We start from the raw sequence: 19,471 nt of genomic DNA on the forward strand, positions 1-19,471 counted from the left end.
GTGAACCATCTGATCTGAATGCAGTACATGTATGAAATTTGTGACATTCAAAGTTAGGATATTTGATGAGGAGGCAATCCTTTACTTTTATCTTAGTTTGGTTCTCTGGCCTGCTTAGAGTATTAAAACATAAACCTGAAAACTGAGATAATGTAGGTGAAATGAGTAAAATTTGTTCTTGTGTATCCTGGTGGATTGTGAAAATGCATTCCTAGCCCAAATATTGGGCTAGACTCAGGGCACTGGCACATGACAGGTCAGTTGAAAGGAGGCAACTGTTTTCAGAGGCAACAGTACCAAGCCATAAAACCCATTTGATATTTCTTGATCCTTGTCATCAACTGCAATGAAATGTGTTAAAAACAGCATGAGTACAAGTACAGATAGTTGCTTAGACAGATTATAGAAGGAAATTAAATCCAGGAGAAACGTACCTCTTCCTGATAGCTTGTCCTGTAGGTCATCTCCAAATCCTGATCTAAGAAGTTCAGGCTCAGCTTGTTAATAGGAGGTTTAAAGAAGTAGTCTTTCATGAGGCTAGAGAGAAAAGACATACCAGCATCAGTTTACTTGCTGTAATTCTTTCAGACTCCACCGTTCCGTGGTTTCCATCTCCCGTGACACCAAGGCTTGGCTACCTTGGCTTCGAAGTTCCTGCAGCATTTCTTTGCTCTAACTTATTGTAGTACTGACCCCCCCCTCCCCACACACACTACATCACTTGCTCAGTCAGAGGAAATATTCTACAAAAACGTGATGGAGCAAACTTTTATATTTTTTAGGAAGACACTAACAAATCCCTTCAGGAATTTAACAACTATAATCACAGACAACTACAGATAATTGTAGTATAAGCCAGTGAACAGTAAAGGTTAACTGCTGCTACAGAAGCATGAACTTACGGGACATGTAGCTATGGGATATTTATGTATTAGACAGAACTCTATCATTCAAAACAAAGCCCAGGATGATAAAAGTGACGATGTGCTGGAAAAAACATTTTCCATTTTAGAAAACAGCACTTTTAACGATCCAGGCTGCAGGGAAAAGAAAAAAAAAACAAACAAACAAACAAACAAACAAACAAACAGAAAAAACAAACAAAAAAGAGAGTTCCTGAGGAAATGGATAGCTTAAATTCATTTCTGCAACAGAAAATCTGAAATCACCAGAATCATCACCAAAGGCACTGGCAAGTAATGAAACTAGCTTATTAGAACTAATGAACCTCCCGGTTCAGCATCTACCAGAGGGTGTTTATGTGCTCCTTCACCTTATCTTCTAGTGCCAGGTGCAGGAAAAAACAGAAAAGATCACTCAATCATTAAAACATTGTTTCTACTCCCACCCACCTGCATAAAACTAGAACATTTTTTGAATTTACATTAGTTGTAAGAGCTTTATGAAAGAGTACTTTTCTCATATTGGCTCTGCTCATCTATGGTGCTCCTGTTCTGCAAACATTTTCCTTCCCCAGTAGGCATCAAAGAGCTGAAAGAACTGAACTTATACTGCACTAAATGCTTTGGGCACAATGGTCCCAGAATAAGGTCATGCTTGCTTATGTAACTCGTTTCTCAGAAAGTCTGTCACCCTCTCTCCTACATAGTCCTAATTGGAGACTTGAGAATCTCTGATGTTACAGGCCTTTCACTTTCAAACAACTGATTCCACTTGTTATTTACAGTCAACTAACTTTTGCTATTTTTAAAACTGATGTAGAATCTGAGACATGGTAGCTTCTTTCCAAGTGCTATTCCCATCTCGAGAATTGTAGTACTCAAGCAACGATTTGATCCAATTACTCTGCTGTTATTAACGCTACACAAAAGACATAGAAATGCACAAGAGAGCAAACCCAAGTAGATGAAGAAGCTCAAAGTTCCTACAGAACTGGCCTGTGCCTGCCTTCCTGCCTTGTTTCTTCATGTTACTCTCTCTCTCTCTCTTTCTTTTTTCTTTCTTTCTCTCACTCTTTTTTTTTTTTTTTTTTTTTTTTCCTACTCCTGGCAAAGAGGTTTGTTAGAAGTCCAAACTCCCTGGAACAATATAGCAGAAGGAAAGAAGGAAGGTATTTTCCCTTGAGATGTGAGACCAAACACTGACCACATTCTTAGATTGAAGCTCTAGAAGACAATCTAGAAGACAACTTGCCTCCTCTTTCTTTCCTTCATTCTTCAGTGTCCTCTCTCCCTCATCCAACAATGATATATAGAGTGACAACCGGCAGAGAAGACTGTAAGAAAATCTCTAATAACATCTTATTATAGGAATTTTGTAAGCTTTTTTTTAATATGGTTGAACTGACTTTCTTCCTCCATGGAAGCTCATCAGAGTATGCTGATATTGTGCCGGAGGTGTGATGGTCTAAGGGTGTACGAAGAAGAACTCAGATTGTCAGTGCAACAAGAAACTGAAGAAATAAGAGCTATCAAATTAGGGAGAAGGCAGAATTTCTGATGCCAGCCAGTCACACTGTGTCACCTCCTATTCCGTAGTCAGTTGTACAGGAAACTGACCCAAGAGGGAAGCAAAAAAAAAAAAAAAAAAAAAAAAAGTAACTTCTAGGGAAAGGTTCATATTTCCCCAAGACTCTACTCCATACTTCTAAAGAGACCTTTCGTAAGTACAGTCATGATTAGCCCATGAGTACTTGTTTCTTAGACTTCAAAAGGTTTATAATCTCAGGGATAAACAAACCTTCTGGGAAACAAAAATCTAGAAAGAGAGAATTCTGTGAGGGCATCTTCACTGAGATCAAGTTTAAACATTTTGTAGCCTTACCACCTTTCGTACTGCTAGTTTTCTTTTAAAATACACAACAACATGCACACTACAATGAACAAAGCACGGTATTTTTATAGTGGCTGCAGTAAAGCCAGCTTCAACGCTCACACCGGACAGTGTTTCTCAAATAAATGTAACCAAGTTCTAAGAAAAAGCAAACCTATAACGTCTATGAAAAGGATTCTTGCATAATGTAATAGAATGTAATAATACAAAAATGGCCCACTAGCACTTTTTTAAAAAAAATATTTTTTTAAAAGAAAGCTGGAACTACGCTAGGTATCAACTCTTAGGCAATCTCAGCAAGCAAAGAGCCCAAAGGCCACCTGCTGAGTCCTCAGTCGCACATCTAAACTCTACAAAGCGGGTGGGAAACGCAAAGCCTCCCCAGTGCCCAGCGTTTCCTACCAGCCGGCCCTGATTCAGCGCAGAGGCTTCCGAATTGCCCCGTGGCACATTTAGCTCTTCCCCAGCTGTACGGGAAGTCTGTGTGACTAGTTCCTATATCTAATCACCGTATCTGGGTTAGAATTTTTTTTTTTTTTTTTTTGTTGCTAACGCAACGCCTGCTTCACACGATGGATCAGAACGCCAGCGTTGCGCAGGACACTGCGAATCACTGCCCGGAGCGAGGTGAAACTCCCAGCTCACCACCACCGAGGCTGCACTAACATGAAATCAAAGCAGCAAATTTCCAATATTACTACTTATAACGGGCTTCATGTAAGATGATAAAGAAGTTTGGGTTCCATCTCCCAGCCCAAGAAAGCTCATATTCCATATCTGAGCATCCTCACAGTTGGTAGATTTATTAAGACCAACAGTATATATGTTTTATAGTAGGGGATCGAGAATGTTTTTAAAATAACTTATTACATACAACTTAACATTAACAAATGTTACAAAGGATTAATGTAAAATGATGGGCTTAATCCATTTTGCATAGACCTAATTAATCAGGAGATTATTTTTGGAAAGTTATGTTTACATGAACTGAACTCAGCAGAGAGGTTTCCCTGGCAACAAGAAATGGCCCACTTAATATGGTAATGATGATATTTAATTGAGGGAAAAAAATAGCCTTTGACTTATGTCAAATCAGAGTCCTACTTTTTCCAAATCAGAAATAATTATCCATTTTGTAAATGGAGGAGGAAAACTCCAACTCTGAAGCTACAAGACCTTCAACTAAGCATCTTCAGCAGACTAATGGCATGAATTGGCATAAATACTTTTGGTAACTTACAATTTGCAGTATGCTAGTTATATTAAAAAAAAAAACAAAAAACAAAATTTTGTTCTGATTCCTGCAAACATTTTGATTTTTATAATAATACTTGAAAATATCAGCTGAACACCTATTCTCAGATGTCATTGACAAAAATCACAAATTAAAAAAAGGAACCTAGAATTTTTACTGAATGTGGCCGCAGGCGAAATGTAATCTGAAAATAAACAGAGGAGCAGAACCTGAATATTTGGAAACAATTGTATCTACTGTTATTTGATAATGCCTAAGATGCACATACATACCATGAAAACAAAATGAACAGAAGTTTGAAAAAACAGAAAATTAGCAAAAGTTAGATGGGTAAAAATGATGAAAAAGAACAAACTAAGTAATATGTAACAAAAACCACAAAATCCTTTCTTTTACTTTTTCCTTCTATGGTCATATTTTCAACTAAGAGAATGCTGTCCCTGCTCCAAACAGCCTGCAGTACATATGATCGTACACTGTCAAGTACATTTAAATTAAAGGCACCTAGTCTGAGTATAAGCACTTCCGTTATTGAACTAAAAATAGGATTAGCCACAAAAAATAACAAAACTCAAGTTATCTGTTTAGCTGATCCAGTTAAATTGCTGCCATAATAAAGGTGACAGGGTTGCATGCTTACAATAAATAAATAAATAAATAAAACCACATGCTACTGAACTGCAGAGAACGTACTTTCCTCTGCCCCAAAAAAGGTTTTTGTTTGTTTGTTTGTCTGAAATGAAGAGAGAGGCTAACTTTACAAAATGCTGTAGGTAGCTTATAGGTTCTCAAAGATTCACTCCTACTAATTCTGCTTTCACATCAAATACAATTTCTAGGCATTAGTAAATCACACGATGTCATGAGATGTTGTTCTTCTGGTATACAAAAACATGAATTTTTGAGGTTCAAATTCTACGTTACATTGTTAACTGCAGTTGTACATATGCGCATTACACACACATACATACGTATATACTCACTACACACACACACACACACACATATGCGCATTAGGAACAATTCTGAATGTAAAGATAAAAGGTAAAGATAAAACTTCATGACGAGTCATTTAAGGGGGGTTTTTCCTTTTATAGGAGTCAAATGAAGAATGACTGTTCACCAAGGGAAAAAATGATGAAAAAAATGGCTTTACATATTCCTGAGAAGAATGTTTTGATGTCAAGTTCCTACCATAGTTTCCAAACTCAATACAAACCAAGTTTAGAAAACATCCATGTTATAACATCGCAACAATAATAGAGAAAAAGCACAGAAATACAGATTAAAGATACACGACCACTGTTATTATCGTCTCTCCTTTGTAGGATTTTTACGTTTTGCAACCTGTTCTTTCTTACCTGTCTTCTTTAATCACATCCACAAAGTGAGCATCTGTCTTTTCTCTGATATTTTTGAATCTCAAAGGAAGGAGAGCTGATTGATCCAGACTCACTCCCACCCATCTTCCTTTCTCTTGCAACATTTCATAAAGTGAGGTCTGACTATTGCTCAGTTTTTCTTCCTGTGGAGGACTCAAAAGTCCATTTTGAGTCTTTGAATTATGTCCTCCTGGAACCTGCTTGACAGAAAGCAAAACATACATAGGAAACATTACATGGTTGGCAAAGCAGACAGAAGAGATTTAATGGAACAAAAGTTAGAATAAGTTCGACCATCACACCACATACCATCACACTAAACTTCTACCTATGTCACAAACGTAACTCTACCTGCTTTAAAATCATTCACAGTGTCTCCTATAAAATGCATGTTTATCTAGCTGTCGTCATTTTGCCTGTGTCCCAAGTTTCAAGGCACCAGAATACAAAATAATTTTTCCACACATGAAACTAAGACCAATCAAATTTCATTCATTCCTCTTCAAGTCACAATTCATTTCAAAAGCTTTTAAAATCCCTGCTTACACTGTGCTATCTTTCCACAAGTCACAAGACAATTTATTCTGCTAGCCTTGCTGGTCCTTCTCCAGACTGTTTTAGAGTCTTGCTGCTCTCCCAGGCTCTCCTTTACAGGCTCCATTGAAACTGCCCCTTTATATATCTTATTCCTACAAAAAAGTATCATGTAGTTGAAAATATATCTTTTCTTCCCTGACTAAGAAATATCTTTTTTTTCTGGTCCTTCTACCATTGTATTAATATTGTATTATTAAATTATGACACCAGCTTGCAATACAGTTTAAGTGTATAGTATTATCAAATCTGCCTTGATTGATTTGAGAATAAAAATTAGTTTCAACCAAAAACTCTTCTATTTTCATAGAACCTGAAGCTCCTTCATTTTGTTTGATCAGGACTAATATGCATTTAAGACAACTAAATGCAGTTAGACTGAAAGTGAGCTGCAAGTAGTCAGGATCACACTATATTTTTCAAAGGCAGGCATATATCAAGCCTAGCATATTTGACTGATCACCTCCTCCCTCCAAGTCTTGTAATTTATCATACATCATTTATCCTCATCCTGAAACCCACTCATGGAAGAAATTTCTTCATTTCTGCCTCTATAGCAGCCAGCATAGCAGCGACGAGCTCCTTCATAAAACTATTATTGGATGCTATATCAGTGATTGATACCATAAATACCATCGCCACCCAAATCATGCACTGAAATATGTTATTCAGATTGCAGTATCAGCCTAAAGTTAAGAAATATCTGATCTCTGGCTGCCCATGCAAAATTAATTCAAACTCCTATAAAACAAATGAGGCACACAAATATAGCCTGCTGTAATTAAAGGTGAACTGGCAACTACTTATACATTATTCCCTATTTTCTGACAGGAAGATGCTGCAAGAAAACAAATCAAGCCCCCAACAATGGTTTTAACGTAAGAATTCTTGATATCTATTTTTCTAGTAGAACAAAAAACAAGTATTTTGTGTGTGTGCTAAAAACCTGCAGGTATGACTTGTCTCATAAACGATACTGAAGATGTAAGACTAATGGAGCAGCAAGAGACTGTTACCTTGAGTGGGGAAGAGTCAGAAAGTACTTGGGCTTGGTTCCCTCTATCTGTAATGACCTCAAGAGGTGAAGGAAGCCCTGCTCAGTATCACATGTCACAACAAGGTGTGTTGGAGTGGACTGCCAAAGCTGCAGGAAGAGGAGGAGGTTGCTGAGCCATGTTTCCCCTTCCTCCAGCATGGGAGAAATGCAGGATTGCCACCCTGGGGGCTGCCCAGTTGAAAGGCAGAACCTGCAGGGCCACGTGTGGGGAACAAGGAGGAGAAAGGATTCCAAGTCTAGCCCCTACCACCACTCATGACGGCTGTTTTGGCAGCTTGCAGGTGTTCACAGTACAGTGACAAGCAGCTCACAAAGTGTAACAGTCAAGTTCAGTAGTTACCTTTGGGCATGGACAGTATTTTACCAAGGAACATAAGCAGTAGAAGACAGAGCTGATCTAGCAAGGCATATCTCAGCAAAAGCAGACCAGGATTCTTCTGTACGATGAAGGGGGGGTTCTCCTTGTAAGCTAGAGGCACGAGAACTTTGCAAATGAAAGGTCACCAGAATCTTTTCTAAGGGAAAAGACTCAGCAGCTTGAGAACAGGTCCTTCTGTAACCCTAACAGATAATCCAAGGAGAGCATTTCTAAGGAGCACATGATGTACTGCAGCACCTGAGTAACTTCTCTCTTTCTGAGATGAGGAGTAATAAGACAAATCAAAGAGAACTGTCAAACCAGCTGAGAGTATTCAAGGTTCTTCTTTTTTGTTTTTCTTTTATTTTTCTCTACTTTATGTTAAAGATTATATTTGCTTTGGGTGTTTTCCAGAACCACTTGAGGCCTAGGAAAATGAGGGTCACCGTTACTCTTTTTTATTCTTTTTTTCTTTTGAAATAATCTTCCTCTTTTTCTCACCCCTACAGCAGATGTTGTAACTTGAAAAGAAGTAAACGATAGAATACAAACCTTTTGTTTTGCATGAACAGCTCAAATATAAGATAGGCACTTTCACGTGCTGTTTGCTTTCCCTGTCTGATCTTTGAATTCATCTGAAGAACGAGGTGAAATTTTCTGCTCTTTCAGAGAAGGTCAGCATGGACTTCTCTTGGCCTTTTCTCTTTAGCTCTTTGGCAAAGGCTCAAATCCCTAAGAAAATTCTTCCCTTCAGTCAGCTCAAGGTTTTCCTGTGCTGTCTCTACTCTGTTAATCTTAACAGGAGAGGATTAGAATTTGAAACTGCTCGTGTGTCAGGAGAAAATCCCTATTTATTAAATGTCGTTAGCCCCAATGTTACTGTGGTTTCTGATGGCAACAGGCCGTACAGTTCTTCTGAGCTCTTGGATTCAACACACCACGCGACAATTTCCTCCCATAAAGAGACAGGAAGACAGGATGCAAGGAAGGACTGAGGAAGTGGTTGACATAGTTAAGGGAGCTGAGAGAGACAGACAGACAGAGAGACAGACAGAGAACCTGAATGCTGCAAGGCTGTGGCATCGGGGGAAAAAAACAACTCCAGAGATGTGTAAAGCAAGCTTATGACCCTTTTTCCTAAGAAATCTGAGACTGTAAAGAAAAGTTGGAAATAAAGTGGCACAGCAGATTCTGTGCATGTGGGTCTCATTTAAGCTGGCATTTAAACAGGCATTTCGGATTTACTGGAGAGGCACATAACTGGTCCAATTTTTGACCAGTTACAAATAAACAGAATAAATGAGGGATATCTGACTTGATCTTCAGTAGCATGTTTCTTCCAGTGAAATTACTGATGTTTTATTCAGCACTGTACAGACCCCTTCTCGGCAAGATTAAATGTCTTGATGATTAAAACACATGAAGTCGATACAGCTGCAGAAGAAGGAAATACAGCCTACTGTATCACATACCATTTTAATACAGTACCATAAGGCTGCCTCTACCTCTGAGTTTACAACTTGAGCATAAGAGATGGCAGGTCAGATACAGGCAGGATGCAGAGAGACAAACACAGATTAATGAAACCATTCATCGGGCAAGTGTCTGGACAGCACCACATGCAAGGAGAGTTTTAAAGACAGATCTGAAGGAATGAGATGGCTAGCTCTGAGCATGTTTATAAAGCAGTCCTCCCTGATGAGGGAAGGCATTAAATTTATTTAAAAATACAGCAATTAGGTGCTGAAAACTGGCATCCAGTCTACATTTTGGTGTGAGCCTAATTTTCAGGAAAGAGCAAGAGATAAAAGGCAGAGCAGAGAGGCTATGAAGGGCCATGAACAAGATGACAAATAGGTAATGTCTGGTACTGCAGGGGAAGTAGGTGGCTTCCCTAAAAATATCTAAGCAACTGGCAAGGAAAACAATCTTTGCAGCAGCATGCTGAACATGTAAGACTGCATTTGTCAGAGAGAAAAGGATGTGAAAAAACGTAGATGCCGAGAATTTCAGTCACATGGATGAACAGGAATGGTTGTGTTTTAGAGCTACTGTACAGAAGACACTGGCAAGACAGGCATAACTTGTGGCAAGGTGACACACAATCTACTGGTGTAAGTCATGGAGAGAAGGCTAGTGCTGTTTCTGCCTCTTTCTTTGGGTAGCCTCAGCCTAATTTAAAGAATCCAAAATTTAGGTCCCTCTTGACTTCAAACTCTGTTGACCAAATTACTAGTCATTTTGAAAATAGGGGTTGCCTCAATTAAAGTTGAGAACAGAAAAATTCAAATCTGAATTGGCTCTGCTGCTTAAGAGGTTAAATAAAGGAATAACAATGCAGTGCAAAAACGACAAAGCTAACTGAAGTAAAGGAATGAGGGAAAAATAGGAAAGTAGTGAATTCTAAATTACCTTAGTAATGTTTTTATGCTCATCCTGACAACCATTTTGGATAGCTCCTTCTTCTATGCTGATATCGCAGTGGGGAGCAAGGGTGGTACTACAAGAAGGACAAGGCTGCAATGAGACAGAAAACATTTAGCCAAGAACATTCTGATGTCATCTTAATATTACACAACTCATAATTCGGTTCACTGGTATACTTTCTGCATGGTTAAACCAGAAACAAGGCTACAGCATGGGAAACATGGACCAAAGTTGAAAGGAACAAAATCTGCCACTTCAGAAACAAATCACAGGTTTTCTGATTCCTAAGGCTAAATCTAACCCAGGAAATCTTTACAAGTATAAGATCACAGATATACCATAATCACTACATTCTGGCACCTAAAGAAGAATAAAATAAGCTTTAGTGAGAGAAGTGCAATTTTCTGCAAAAGGATCTCAATGACATTATGATCAGCGGCACGAAAACTTAGTACAAAATACAGCAAAATTCAAAAAAACACAAGACACCATAATGCGCTGTTAATGGCATAGAGAAACAGAAAGCAACAATTCCCAAACTAATAAAGGCAAATATTTTTTTCATGCCGCTTTGTAAGACAGTGGAGCAGTCCTCAAGCTACAGAATGTTCTTGAGGCCAAACACTGAACAAATGTCATAGAAAACATAGGAACAAAAACATCAGGAGTTGTAATAGTTGCAGATAGCACATTTTGGAAGCTATCTCAAACGTCATGCTTCATTTTTTTAAAACAACTTAATCCCTCTGAGTTAAAATGCAATCTTTTTAAGGGAAATTAATTCTGAATCTGTATCTTGCAAAGTTCTTCACACTTTTCTCTAGCATTGGTTGTTTAGAGACTGGATACTGCATTAAATGGGTCCTATATCTGATCCCTATTGGCAATTCCTATGCTTATAAGATGGTTTACTGTTACCAGGCTTGTCAAAAGATTATTAATGGGTACAGACACACCAGTCACCAGGAACAGCATGCTAAATTGGGCACATCAGACTAAATGATGGTTTAGTTATCTCACTAAATGGTTTCATAAAGTTTTCAACAAGCAACTCAAGTCTTGCATGCACTTTTTGTCCCAAGCCCAACACCTCGTGTCCCTCTTCTAGTCCCAAAACATGGCAATTTCTCCCTTCAGATCCACTCCCCATTTCAAAGACCAGTGTATAACTCTTTTTGAGGACTGACTTTTCATCCAAAGCATCCTCCCTTCACTGGTGTCATATCTGAAATTCAAAAATGTAGCATCTTAAATTTTAAGGTCAATATGGTATGGCATTTCTTATGGCCCACTCTCCTAATGACTGTTGATCCAAGTAATCATGCAATAACGTCCCTAAAACTCTTTCGCGAAGATTCTGGACCTTCTTAGCCAGCAGACCATCATGCAGAATGCTCCTCAGGGACACAGTCTTGGTTAGGGGTACTGAAATTATCTATGAGTTTCCTAATGTGGAAATACACGAAGAGCACATATGAAGAAAGCATGTGATTGCTTCTTAAAAGATTTTATTAAAAAAAAATGTCTAGGTCTAAATATCATGAACGCCTTGATCACTTAATATAAGGCAGGATTAAATGGCTTTTTAAAATGAGCCTGACAATGGACTAACAAGCCTTCTATGTTCCTAGAGCACTTGTAAGTAGCTCTAATTATGGCAGAAGTCAGTTAATGCTGATAATAACCCCCCCCCCCATTATCAAAAATAAAACCAGTACTCCCTGTTTGATCTTGCTAATAAATCAGCAAGACCACCTCAAATACTTAGCTCCTGGGGTTAAATCAATTGACAAAAATCTCAGAAAAGAAGCTTGACCTTTTCAAAAGAGACAGGAGTTTATCTGACTTATTCCTGTGTGTGCAAGTCAACATCATTAACTTCATTCTTTACTGTAGACACTTACATAAGCCCAGTGCGTAGTGGCCAAGTCACAATGAATAATACATTAATGCACTTTCAGCAAACACCAAGTCAAGCAAAACTACTTTCTGTTTTCATTCTAACACACGATTAGAACAGTTTTACAACAGCTTATGATTTCAAGTCAAGTAAGGGATTTTATAAAATATGATAGGCAAAGTAAATGGATACCAAAACCAGGTAAGTAGGTTACAGTGCTTTCATTCAATAATCAGCTACTACTATAGGTTTACTTCTATTTTTAGCAACTTTCTTTGCCATTTTATTACGTACAAACTTTATGACTTGAAACAGGCATTTGACTGATATTCATACTTCAGTGATATTTTGCCATTAACTACTGATATCATCGAGGAGAGGATGAGATGTAACGTTTTTCATGGATCAATTACTGTCGCATTCTCCTTCCTGACCTTCCTAAACATCCGTTCAAGATCAAAATGCTAAAGTAATGTTTTTCCCCCAATATGGTCACTTATTCCCTTTAAAAGAAGGATATTTCAACTTGCCTACAGTTTTGCACCTCCTAGTTTTCTAGTCTTCTTTGCAGAGCTGTAGTCATCTCCTCCCACACTGATACTGTTTACAGCTTTGTATTTAAAAGAGTTGGCATGTAAGTTATGATTCTTTTGCAAATTTTATCTCCAGACCCTACCAGCAAACTGAAGGCTTAAAAAAAAAAAGTAAAAAGGAAGCCCACTCCTTTAAAAAAAATCATATCAAATTGAGCACCGCAAACTGCAATTAAATTTAATTAAAGTTCCCATTTTTTTTTAATGCTGTAAGACCTACTGTAGCATGGCTGGCAAATTAAACAATCCTTGAAAGTCTGACCCAGCCTTCTTGGTCTACAGTTTCTTCAGTGACAGACTACCCAGGCAGAGAGAAGGCTGGTGCGAATCTATACTCAAAAAACTGCTGTGGAGTTTGCAGTATCTGCAACCAGCAATGCTTTGAGAAGCAAGTACCGCCTGCAATTGCAAACATGCTCCAACTGCAGTCAGAGAACGTGTTTCTAAATACGTGCTCAGCGCTTACACGAATTGCATCAGCATTATGCTATACCCATTCTGACACATTTTGGTCATGCATTGTATGGATGCTTATCAGACAGTATGGAAAGCTAAGTTTGGGAGTCATTCAAGATTCACTTCAGCATTCAGATATTTTGGCCAAGTCAGGCAGCACTATCTGCAAAGTGTTACCAGACTGCTTGGAAAATCACTGCCAAGACCTGCAGTGTACACGGTGATGAATAAAAACAGCTACCTATACGCATAAATTCTGGACAAAGCTAGAAAGGGTATCCAAGAAGGCTGAAACTGAGCAGGCACTTGTCCTACATGTTTTTTTCTGAAGAAGCTTCCTTCTTGAAGTGCCAATTTTAGCTTCTCCTTCATTGATCTGGATAGCCATGTTTGCACATTTGCACTGTGCAGGTCAGTGTTCAGTGTTTAAAAGAGTAATCAAGATGTCAGGATAGTTCCAGAGCAAAAAAACATAGGAAGGGGCCAGGCAGTCCACAAAAACAGTGTGGGCCAGCAGTGTGTCTCAAAGTTGCATGCTATTTGTTTTGGAGTAGTGACACAACTGTGTCACCTTTCTTGAGCAAGTCACCTTGTGTTTTAAAAAAACACATACTGAGGGGCCAGATGATTTGCAACAGCAGATTATATTTTAGACTCAGGTTATTTTAACAATGAGCACCCCAAGTTAATACACAATAAATTTTAACAAACGTTAAGAGCAGCCAGGTCAGTACCGTACTTCACTGTGGTTTCACTGCCCCTCCAGTCAAAGCTTCGCTTTGCTGTCTGGCATTAACAGGGCACACTTACTTCCTCTCACCGCAGCAACTTGAGTTTCACTGCTTTGTTTAATCCCTCCTCTTTGCCCTCTCCTTCACACGCTGGCAGCTCAGCAACACTGCTCCGCTTGGTGCTTTCTTCTTCCTTCACTACGCGAAGCAGATGGGTTCATTACTCACTGCTGTCACAGCATCACTTGAAAGCAACAGCACAAGGCTGTGGAGCTCAGTGGTACTCAGGCTCCCCTGTTTTCCTTACGTGACACAGGGATTACGCTACGCTAACGGTACGTTTGCGCCACTCAGAGCAGTGCCACCAAGGATACCTACGGTCACGCTGAACGAGCCACAAGCAGAGCAAGACGCCTGTGTGAGTACGACATGCTTCTCAGCTGCTTGCTCAAAGTCAGCTTCAGCACATCTCCTTGGCTACGCAGTGAGCAGCACAGACTGACTCGGTGGTACAGAGATCCATTCACTGCTCTGCCACAGATTTTCCTATCACCTTCACTGAAAGACAAGCAAGAGCTGGAGAGCTGACACGTCAGGGATGCCAAACACACTCTCTTTATGTGTGGGAAAAGAATAGGAATAGATAAGTACCAGCAACAACCTGGAACCAGTCAGACTGTACGTAGTGCATATTTAGGGGAAGGAGCAAACAGCTAAAGCTTCCTTCTGCAGTTACGTAGTCTTGGCCCTAACTCCGGATCAGCCTTTTCGCTGACCTCACTAGTGATCAAGCGTTTTCAGTCCAAAACTAAAACCAAGAACAGACACAGGCTAGAGGTGCCTCAGCCACCTCTCCTAATCCAGACAACACACATACAAGCAGCAGAGACATCCACGCATCAACTCTGTCCGCTAAATACCAAATCTGTGTTGAAGAGATCCTCTCATGACTAAATACACTGGGCTTCGTACCACTGTGGTCTAATGACGGTGGGGTTCAGATGGCCATTTCACCTCCACGGTTCTGACCATTAGCGCCCAGCTCAGCCAACCCAGTGAGAGGAACTCTTTTCCCAAAAGAAAAGAGAGTAATCGTCCGTTGTTCAGGAAATCTATTCTGACCTGGAAGATTGAGAGTAACAGCAAAGCAATACACATTGTTTCACAGATTTACTTGTCAAGAGTTCTTGTGAGAGGTGTGAACATAACAAAATGTCAGCGCTTCTCTAAGCTGAACCCATACAAATCACTGTGCTCAGGTCTAGACATACATTTCTAGAGCAAGCAGATAAAACACAATCTCATAGCCTACCAGAGCATTTTTTCCTACCACACAAACAATTCTGTTATTTTTTATTGGCAGGGGGTAGGGCTGATGTCTGCTACATTTTCATATAAGAAGGTTCATATGTCTATGACATGCATGATAGGGAAAAGCAGAAGCAGAATTCAGCAAACGCAGAAAATCACAGAAGTTACGGCAGCATAAGGCACTAACTATTTTTTCCCCACACCTCGTAAAATTGAGACAATTAATAAATAAGGTTGGACCTCTCAGTCATGAAATAGAAATATTAAGAAAATTCTTTATCTAAAATCACTTTTTAAAAGTGCTGATCTTACTTCAGATTCCTTGTCAAACATTTTGCTTTGCAATTCTTTTCCTCTCTAAACTAGTTTTTGTCAAAAAAAAAAAAAAATTAAAAAAAAGCAATGAATAAGTAAACCATAAGGTTCTCCCATCCACACACATCTCATTTATTGGTACAGTTTTAGATTCACACTGCTCAACTTTGAAACAAGAACTAACCTTAGGTTTTTCTGCATGTTTGAGAGTCTTTGTCAAGTCACCAGTGTTCTCAGCTGACGACGTTCCCTGGATCTTAGTTGCATCTCCTGACTCCAAGCCAGGCAGCAATGCTTGTGAGCAGCTGCAGTGAGAGTCCTTCACTTTCTGACCAGATATCAGGTAAGTCTTTAAACCTACAGAAAAGAAAAGAACAGTCAGAATGGCAGAATGATAAAAATAACAATTCTTCTGACTTCTCAGTTATGAAATATTCTATCAAAGAATGCATAATTTCATATTATTTTACTATTATGGCTCAGGAATACTGCACAAAAATCCCTGATGCTAGTTGGGAACAACCATCAGGAATATAAAGATATCGTGCATAAAGTGGTGGGAATCAGAATTGCCCAACATGTGTTGCCCCAGATACAAGAGACGTTTCTAGCATATAGCATCAGCCATGATTGGCATGTACTTTCTTTATTCCATTTTTATTCATATACTTTTGAAAAAAAAAAAAAAAAGAAGAAGAAGCCAGGACCTAACATATTCACTTCAAAGCTGTAGTCTGAGCTCTGACATTAACTCTTTACTTTTGGCAAAGTATTTACAGCCTGTTTTTCACAGCCTGTTTTTCAGCGATCTCTGTATTGATGCTCCAGTTCTGAAAATCTGCATATATTCCTTCAGTTATAACCTCCACTTCTCATGGAGATATGGTGAAGACTGATTAACGCTGGTAGCACATTGGAGCAGGAAATGGAGTATAAGTTCTTGAAATTCTGACGGGTTTTCATCGTTAGAGGAGACTTCACATTTTTAAAGAACGAAATCAATCTCTCTCTCACACATACACCCACACGCGCTCTCTGCAACTGTTGTATGAATTGAAGCATAATTGCAAACCAGATCCAATATTAAAGGCCAAGCTGGTGAATATTGTATCAAACCCTCCAGTATGAAAAACCTGTTCAAAAAAAAAAAAAAAAAAAATAAGGCTCTGAATTCTGTTTTGAGCATTGCTTTCCTTTCATAGATGTGTGTTATGATATTCGGGGTCATGGTCTAGGCACAAAGACTAAGAAGGAGCTACTTATCCCACCTACTCCTGAACTTAAATGAGTTAATTTTATTGCCATTAAATGAGAAACCTCTCACCCAGCAGCGAAGGGCACTAATCCTGCCCCTAAAAGCCTGGAGGGCATCACCTCTTAGATGTGGACTCTGCTTGTGATTTTGCAGTATTGGAGATTGTCGCCCCATGTGATTCTGGAACCGAATTCTCCTGACCTGGTTTTGAACGACCGAATCCCATGTGATCTCTTGCTGACTTTGTACTTGGGTTGGCAAACCATCGCGGCTGTTTTTTTTTTTTTTTTGTCAAGATATTTGTCACCCCGTTGTATTCAGACACATGACTATCATGATGATCAACTGCGCTCACTTGCCTCCTTTAGCTCCACCGTAGGGTGGAATTAAATCTGCCAAGGCCTGCTCCGCTCCAGTCCGCAGGAGACAGTGGTCTTCTGTTCCAGCAACAGCTGTCACTACGATAAGGTCATTCCCTTATAACTTTCCTCAGAGATAAAAAATAATATTCTATAAACCCTTCCGCTCTGTAACACGTAACACAGACAACGCTTTGTCTGTCACCCTTCCAATAGAAATAATAGATCTAGTAATAGCAAATGTTTTTTCAGTTTCTCTGTTCCACTAGTAATTCAGATTCCTTCGCTCTCCTGCAGCCCGTACAGAGAGGTTCATCCATATGACTTCAGGCTCACCAGCTGCTGGGAAAGCTGCTGCGCTCTTCAGCTTGTTCCAGTTCTGGGGCATGAGCTCACCGATCTGAGATGTTACACCATAGCCAATCTTCATTTTTATACCAGTTGTAGTAGCACTTGGACTTTACTCTGGCACTGCTGTTTCATAAAATCCTGAGCTGCCGTTGGCTTCCAGATGCAGGACTGTCTCTTTAAAGCTTATATTCATGGGGGCTGTAATTTAAGGAATTCACCGCAATCAGCTTACAATTATATGTCTGCTCTGGTGAGATCTAGAGCACTGAGCTTACTACACTCCCTATTTTTAAAAGTTACCTTAAAGCAACTGGATTATTTTCCCCACTGCTGCTACTACATTTTTTTTTTAAGGGGAAATATTTTTGTTTGCTTTCTGCATTTTTAAGGAGGCATTCTTTAAATGCTCTTACCCTCTTACCACGTTGTGCAGCGTAATTATTCTGTAGCTGTGTTACATAAAGCAAAATTATCTCCAGTTTGAGCTCCGCGCTGAGGAAAAGTGAAAAGGCTACGGCACGACAGTAATTGAAAACTTGTTTGGAAAAGCAATATCCACACTCTCCCCAACCTTAAACCACAGTGGGTTGTGGCTCCTCTACCCCACTCCACCCTTCATACTTCCTATGTGTGGCCAACCCGGCTAACCAAAAGCAGTTATTGCAACATTTTGCATTAAGAACTATTCTCACACACGTAGCTTTGTCCCACATGTTTTAGTTGCAGGGTTTAAAGTCGGCTAAAATGGCTGATTGTTGGCACTGAGAATGTTTCGCCATAAAAAACCCTGTCTTTATTACCTCCTCGTGCTCCCAAGCCCTACCACGCAGGCTAAAGGAGCGGCACAGCTCCGAATGTTTCATCTGAAAGCGGGCAAACACAAGCCAACATGCTGCAGAATCACAGCAGACATTTAATAAGAGGTCGGCAGGGCCATCCCTACCGCGAAGGGCCTACGAACGCTAAACGTTTGCAAGATGAAGGGCTCAGGAAAGTCCATTAGGAAAAAAGGTTATTTTAAAAAAGTCTTTGAAAATTAGACAGTTTAAAAATCTTTAATCACTACAGAACTGACTAGTTTTGCTAGTATTGCCTGTCTAATACTTTGTCTGTTATTGAACTTTTCTTATGATAGGAAAATTGTATTTGCTTTAGCATTCCTTGTAATTCTGTGACAATTCACAAAGCAACCCCTATGTTCAGTCTGAAATATTTTGGTTTAGAAAATGCATCATTAATCCAGTAGAACGGTATTGATTTAACTAAATGTATTATACATGAGTAGTATTTTTCCTTCTCTTAAATATCCAGCGAGTTACTACAAGCAACACTTTGTCATGTTCCATAAAAAAAAAAAAAAAGAAGAAGAAGAAGAAAAAAAAAAGCGCATGGAAGAAAAAACATTCACATCACCACACAGCAGGTTTAAATCAGGTAATACAAAAATATTCAGCTAATATGCTAACAATGGAGGAGATGCTATTTTATGGGAAACACAACAAACCGCAACTTTTGGCTGCCCAACAGTTTGACTCAAGACAGTACAATAAAGTCATATGAAAAGCTAATACTGTCATTTTTAAAGGTAAAGCTCTGCCTTTCTTCCCCTCCTGCCACTCTCAGTTTTATATCGTTTATTTCCCCTCCTCCAAATTTATTCAAAGTCAATACTTAAAAATAAACGGTCTGATAGCAAATATGTACTCTGTCAGGCTTTACCCAACAGCCCATTTTTGCTTTTTCCAAAGATGCCTTCCAGCAACCAGTATCGGGAAGCTGGTAAATTCCTTCAAGAAGAAATATTGTACTGGATTGGGGCGGGAGGGAACTTCAACAACCCCCCCAACACCACCCTGCTTCAACATACTAATCTAATTTACATGTTATTTTCTCCCCTTGGAAAAACAAGTTACATATTTATCTTCGCAAAAGCCCAGCTGCTTCCTTCGCTTGCCTTTAGGTTCTGAAAATCTGAAAGGGTAACAAAGAGCAACAGCGCCTGCCTCCAGATGCAACAGATTTATTTCTCGACTTCAACCATTTTGCATACTGACATGGCAGTGTTTGCAAAGTGCATTTTTGACAAAATGGTTAACGGGTAAGGTCTTCGTTTTACTCTGTTGGTTTCTATCTGTCCCACTGAACACTGAATTGTAGAAGTGCTACGAAATTCCTGTACTTTGTCCTCTTCTTCAGTTAGCTTTTCTTCTTACAGTGGCGTTTTTCTAAACTTTTTCTAAAGACAGAAATCCATCCCAAATACTAAAAAAAAATTATAAAAAAATCCTCCTCCTAACAAAAATCACATGCACGCATGCACTCATACACACACAG

General features: G+C 39.2%; 1 protein-coding gene across 2 annotated transcripts in view; it reads right to left on the reverse strand.

Moving 5' to 3' along the window:
• The window catches only part of ADCY9 (adenylate cyclase 9), a 96,394-nt gene that overhangs the window by 34,376 nt on the left and 42,547 nt on the right, over positions 1–19,471 (reverse strand). For both annotated transcript variants that reach the window (XM_062588360.1, XM_062588361.1), the window contains 4 exons: positions 15,357–15,529; positions 9,852–9,956; positions 5,410–5,627; positions 435–537 (listed from right to left, as the gene is read on the reverse strand). In XM_062588360.1, coding sequence (XP_062444344.1) covers positions 435–537; positions 5,410–5,627; positions 9,852–9,956; positions 15,357–15,529 — 599 coding nt within the window. The remainder of the gene's footprint in view (positions 1–434; positions 538–5,409; positions 5,628–9,851; positions 9,957–15,356; positions 15,530–19,471) is intronic.

The sequence above is a fragment of the Rhea pennata genome, chromosome 15 (assembly GCF_028389875.1).
Source record: "Rhea pennata isolate bPtePen1 chromosome 15, bPtePen1.pri, whole genome shotgun sequence".
Lineage (NCBI taxonomy): Eukaryota > Metazoa > Chordata > Aves > Rheiformes > Rheidae > Rhea > Rhea pennata.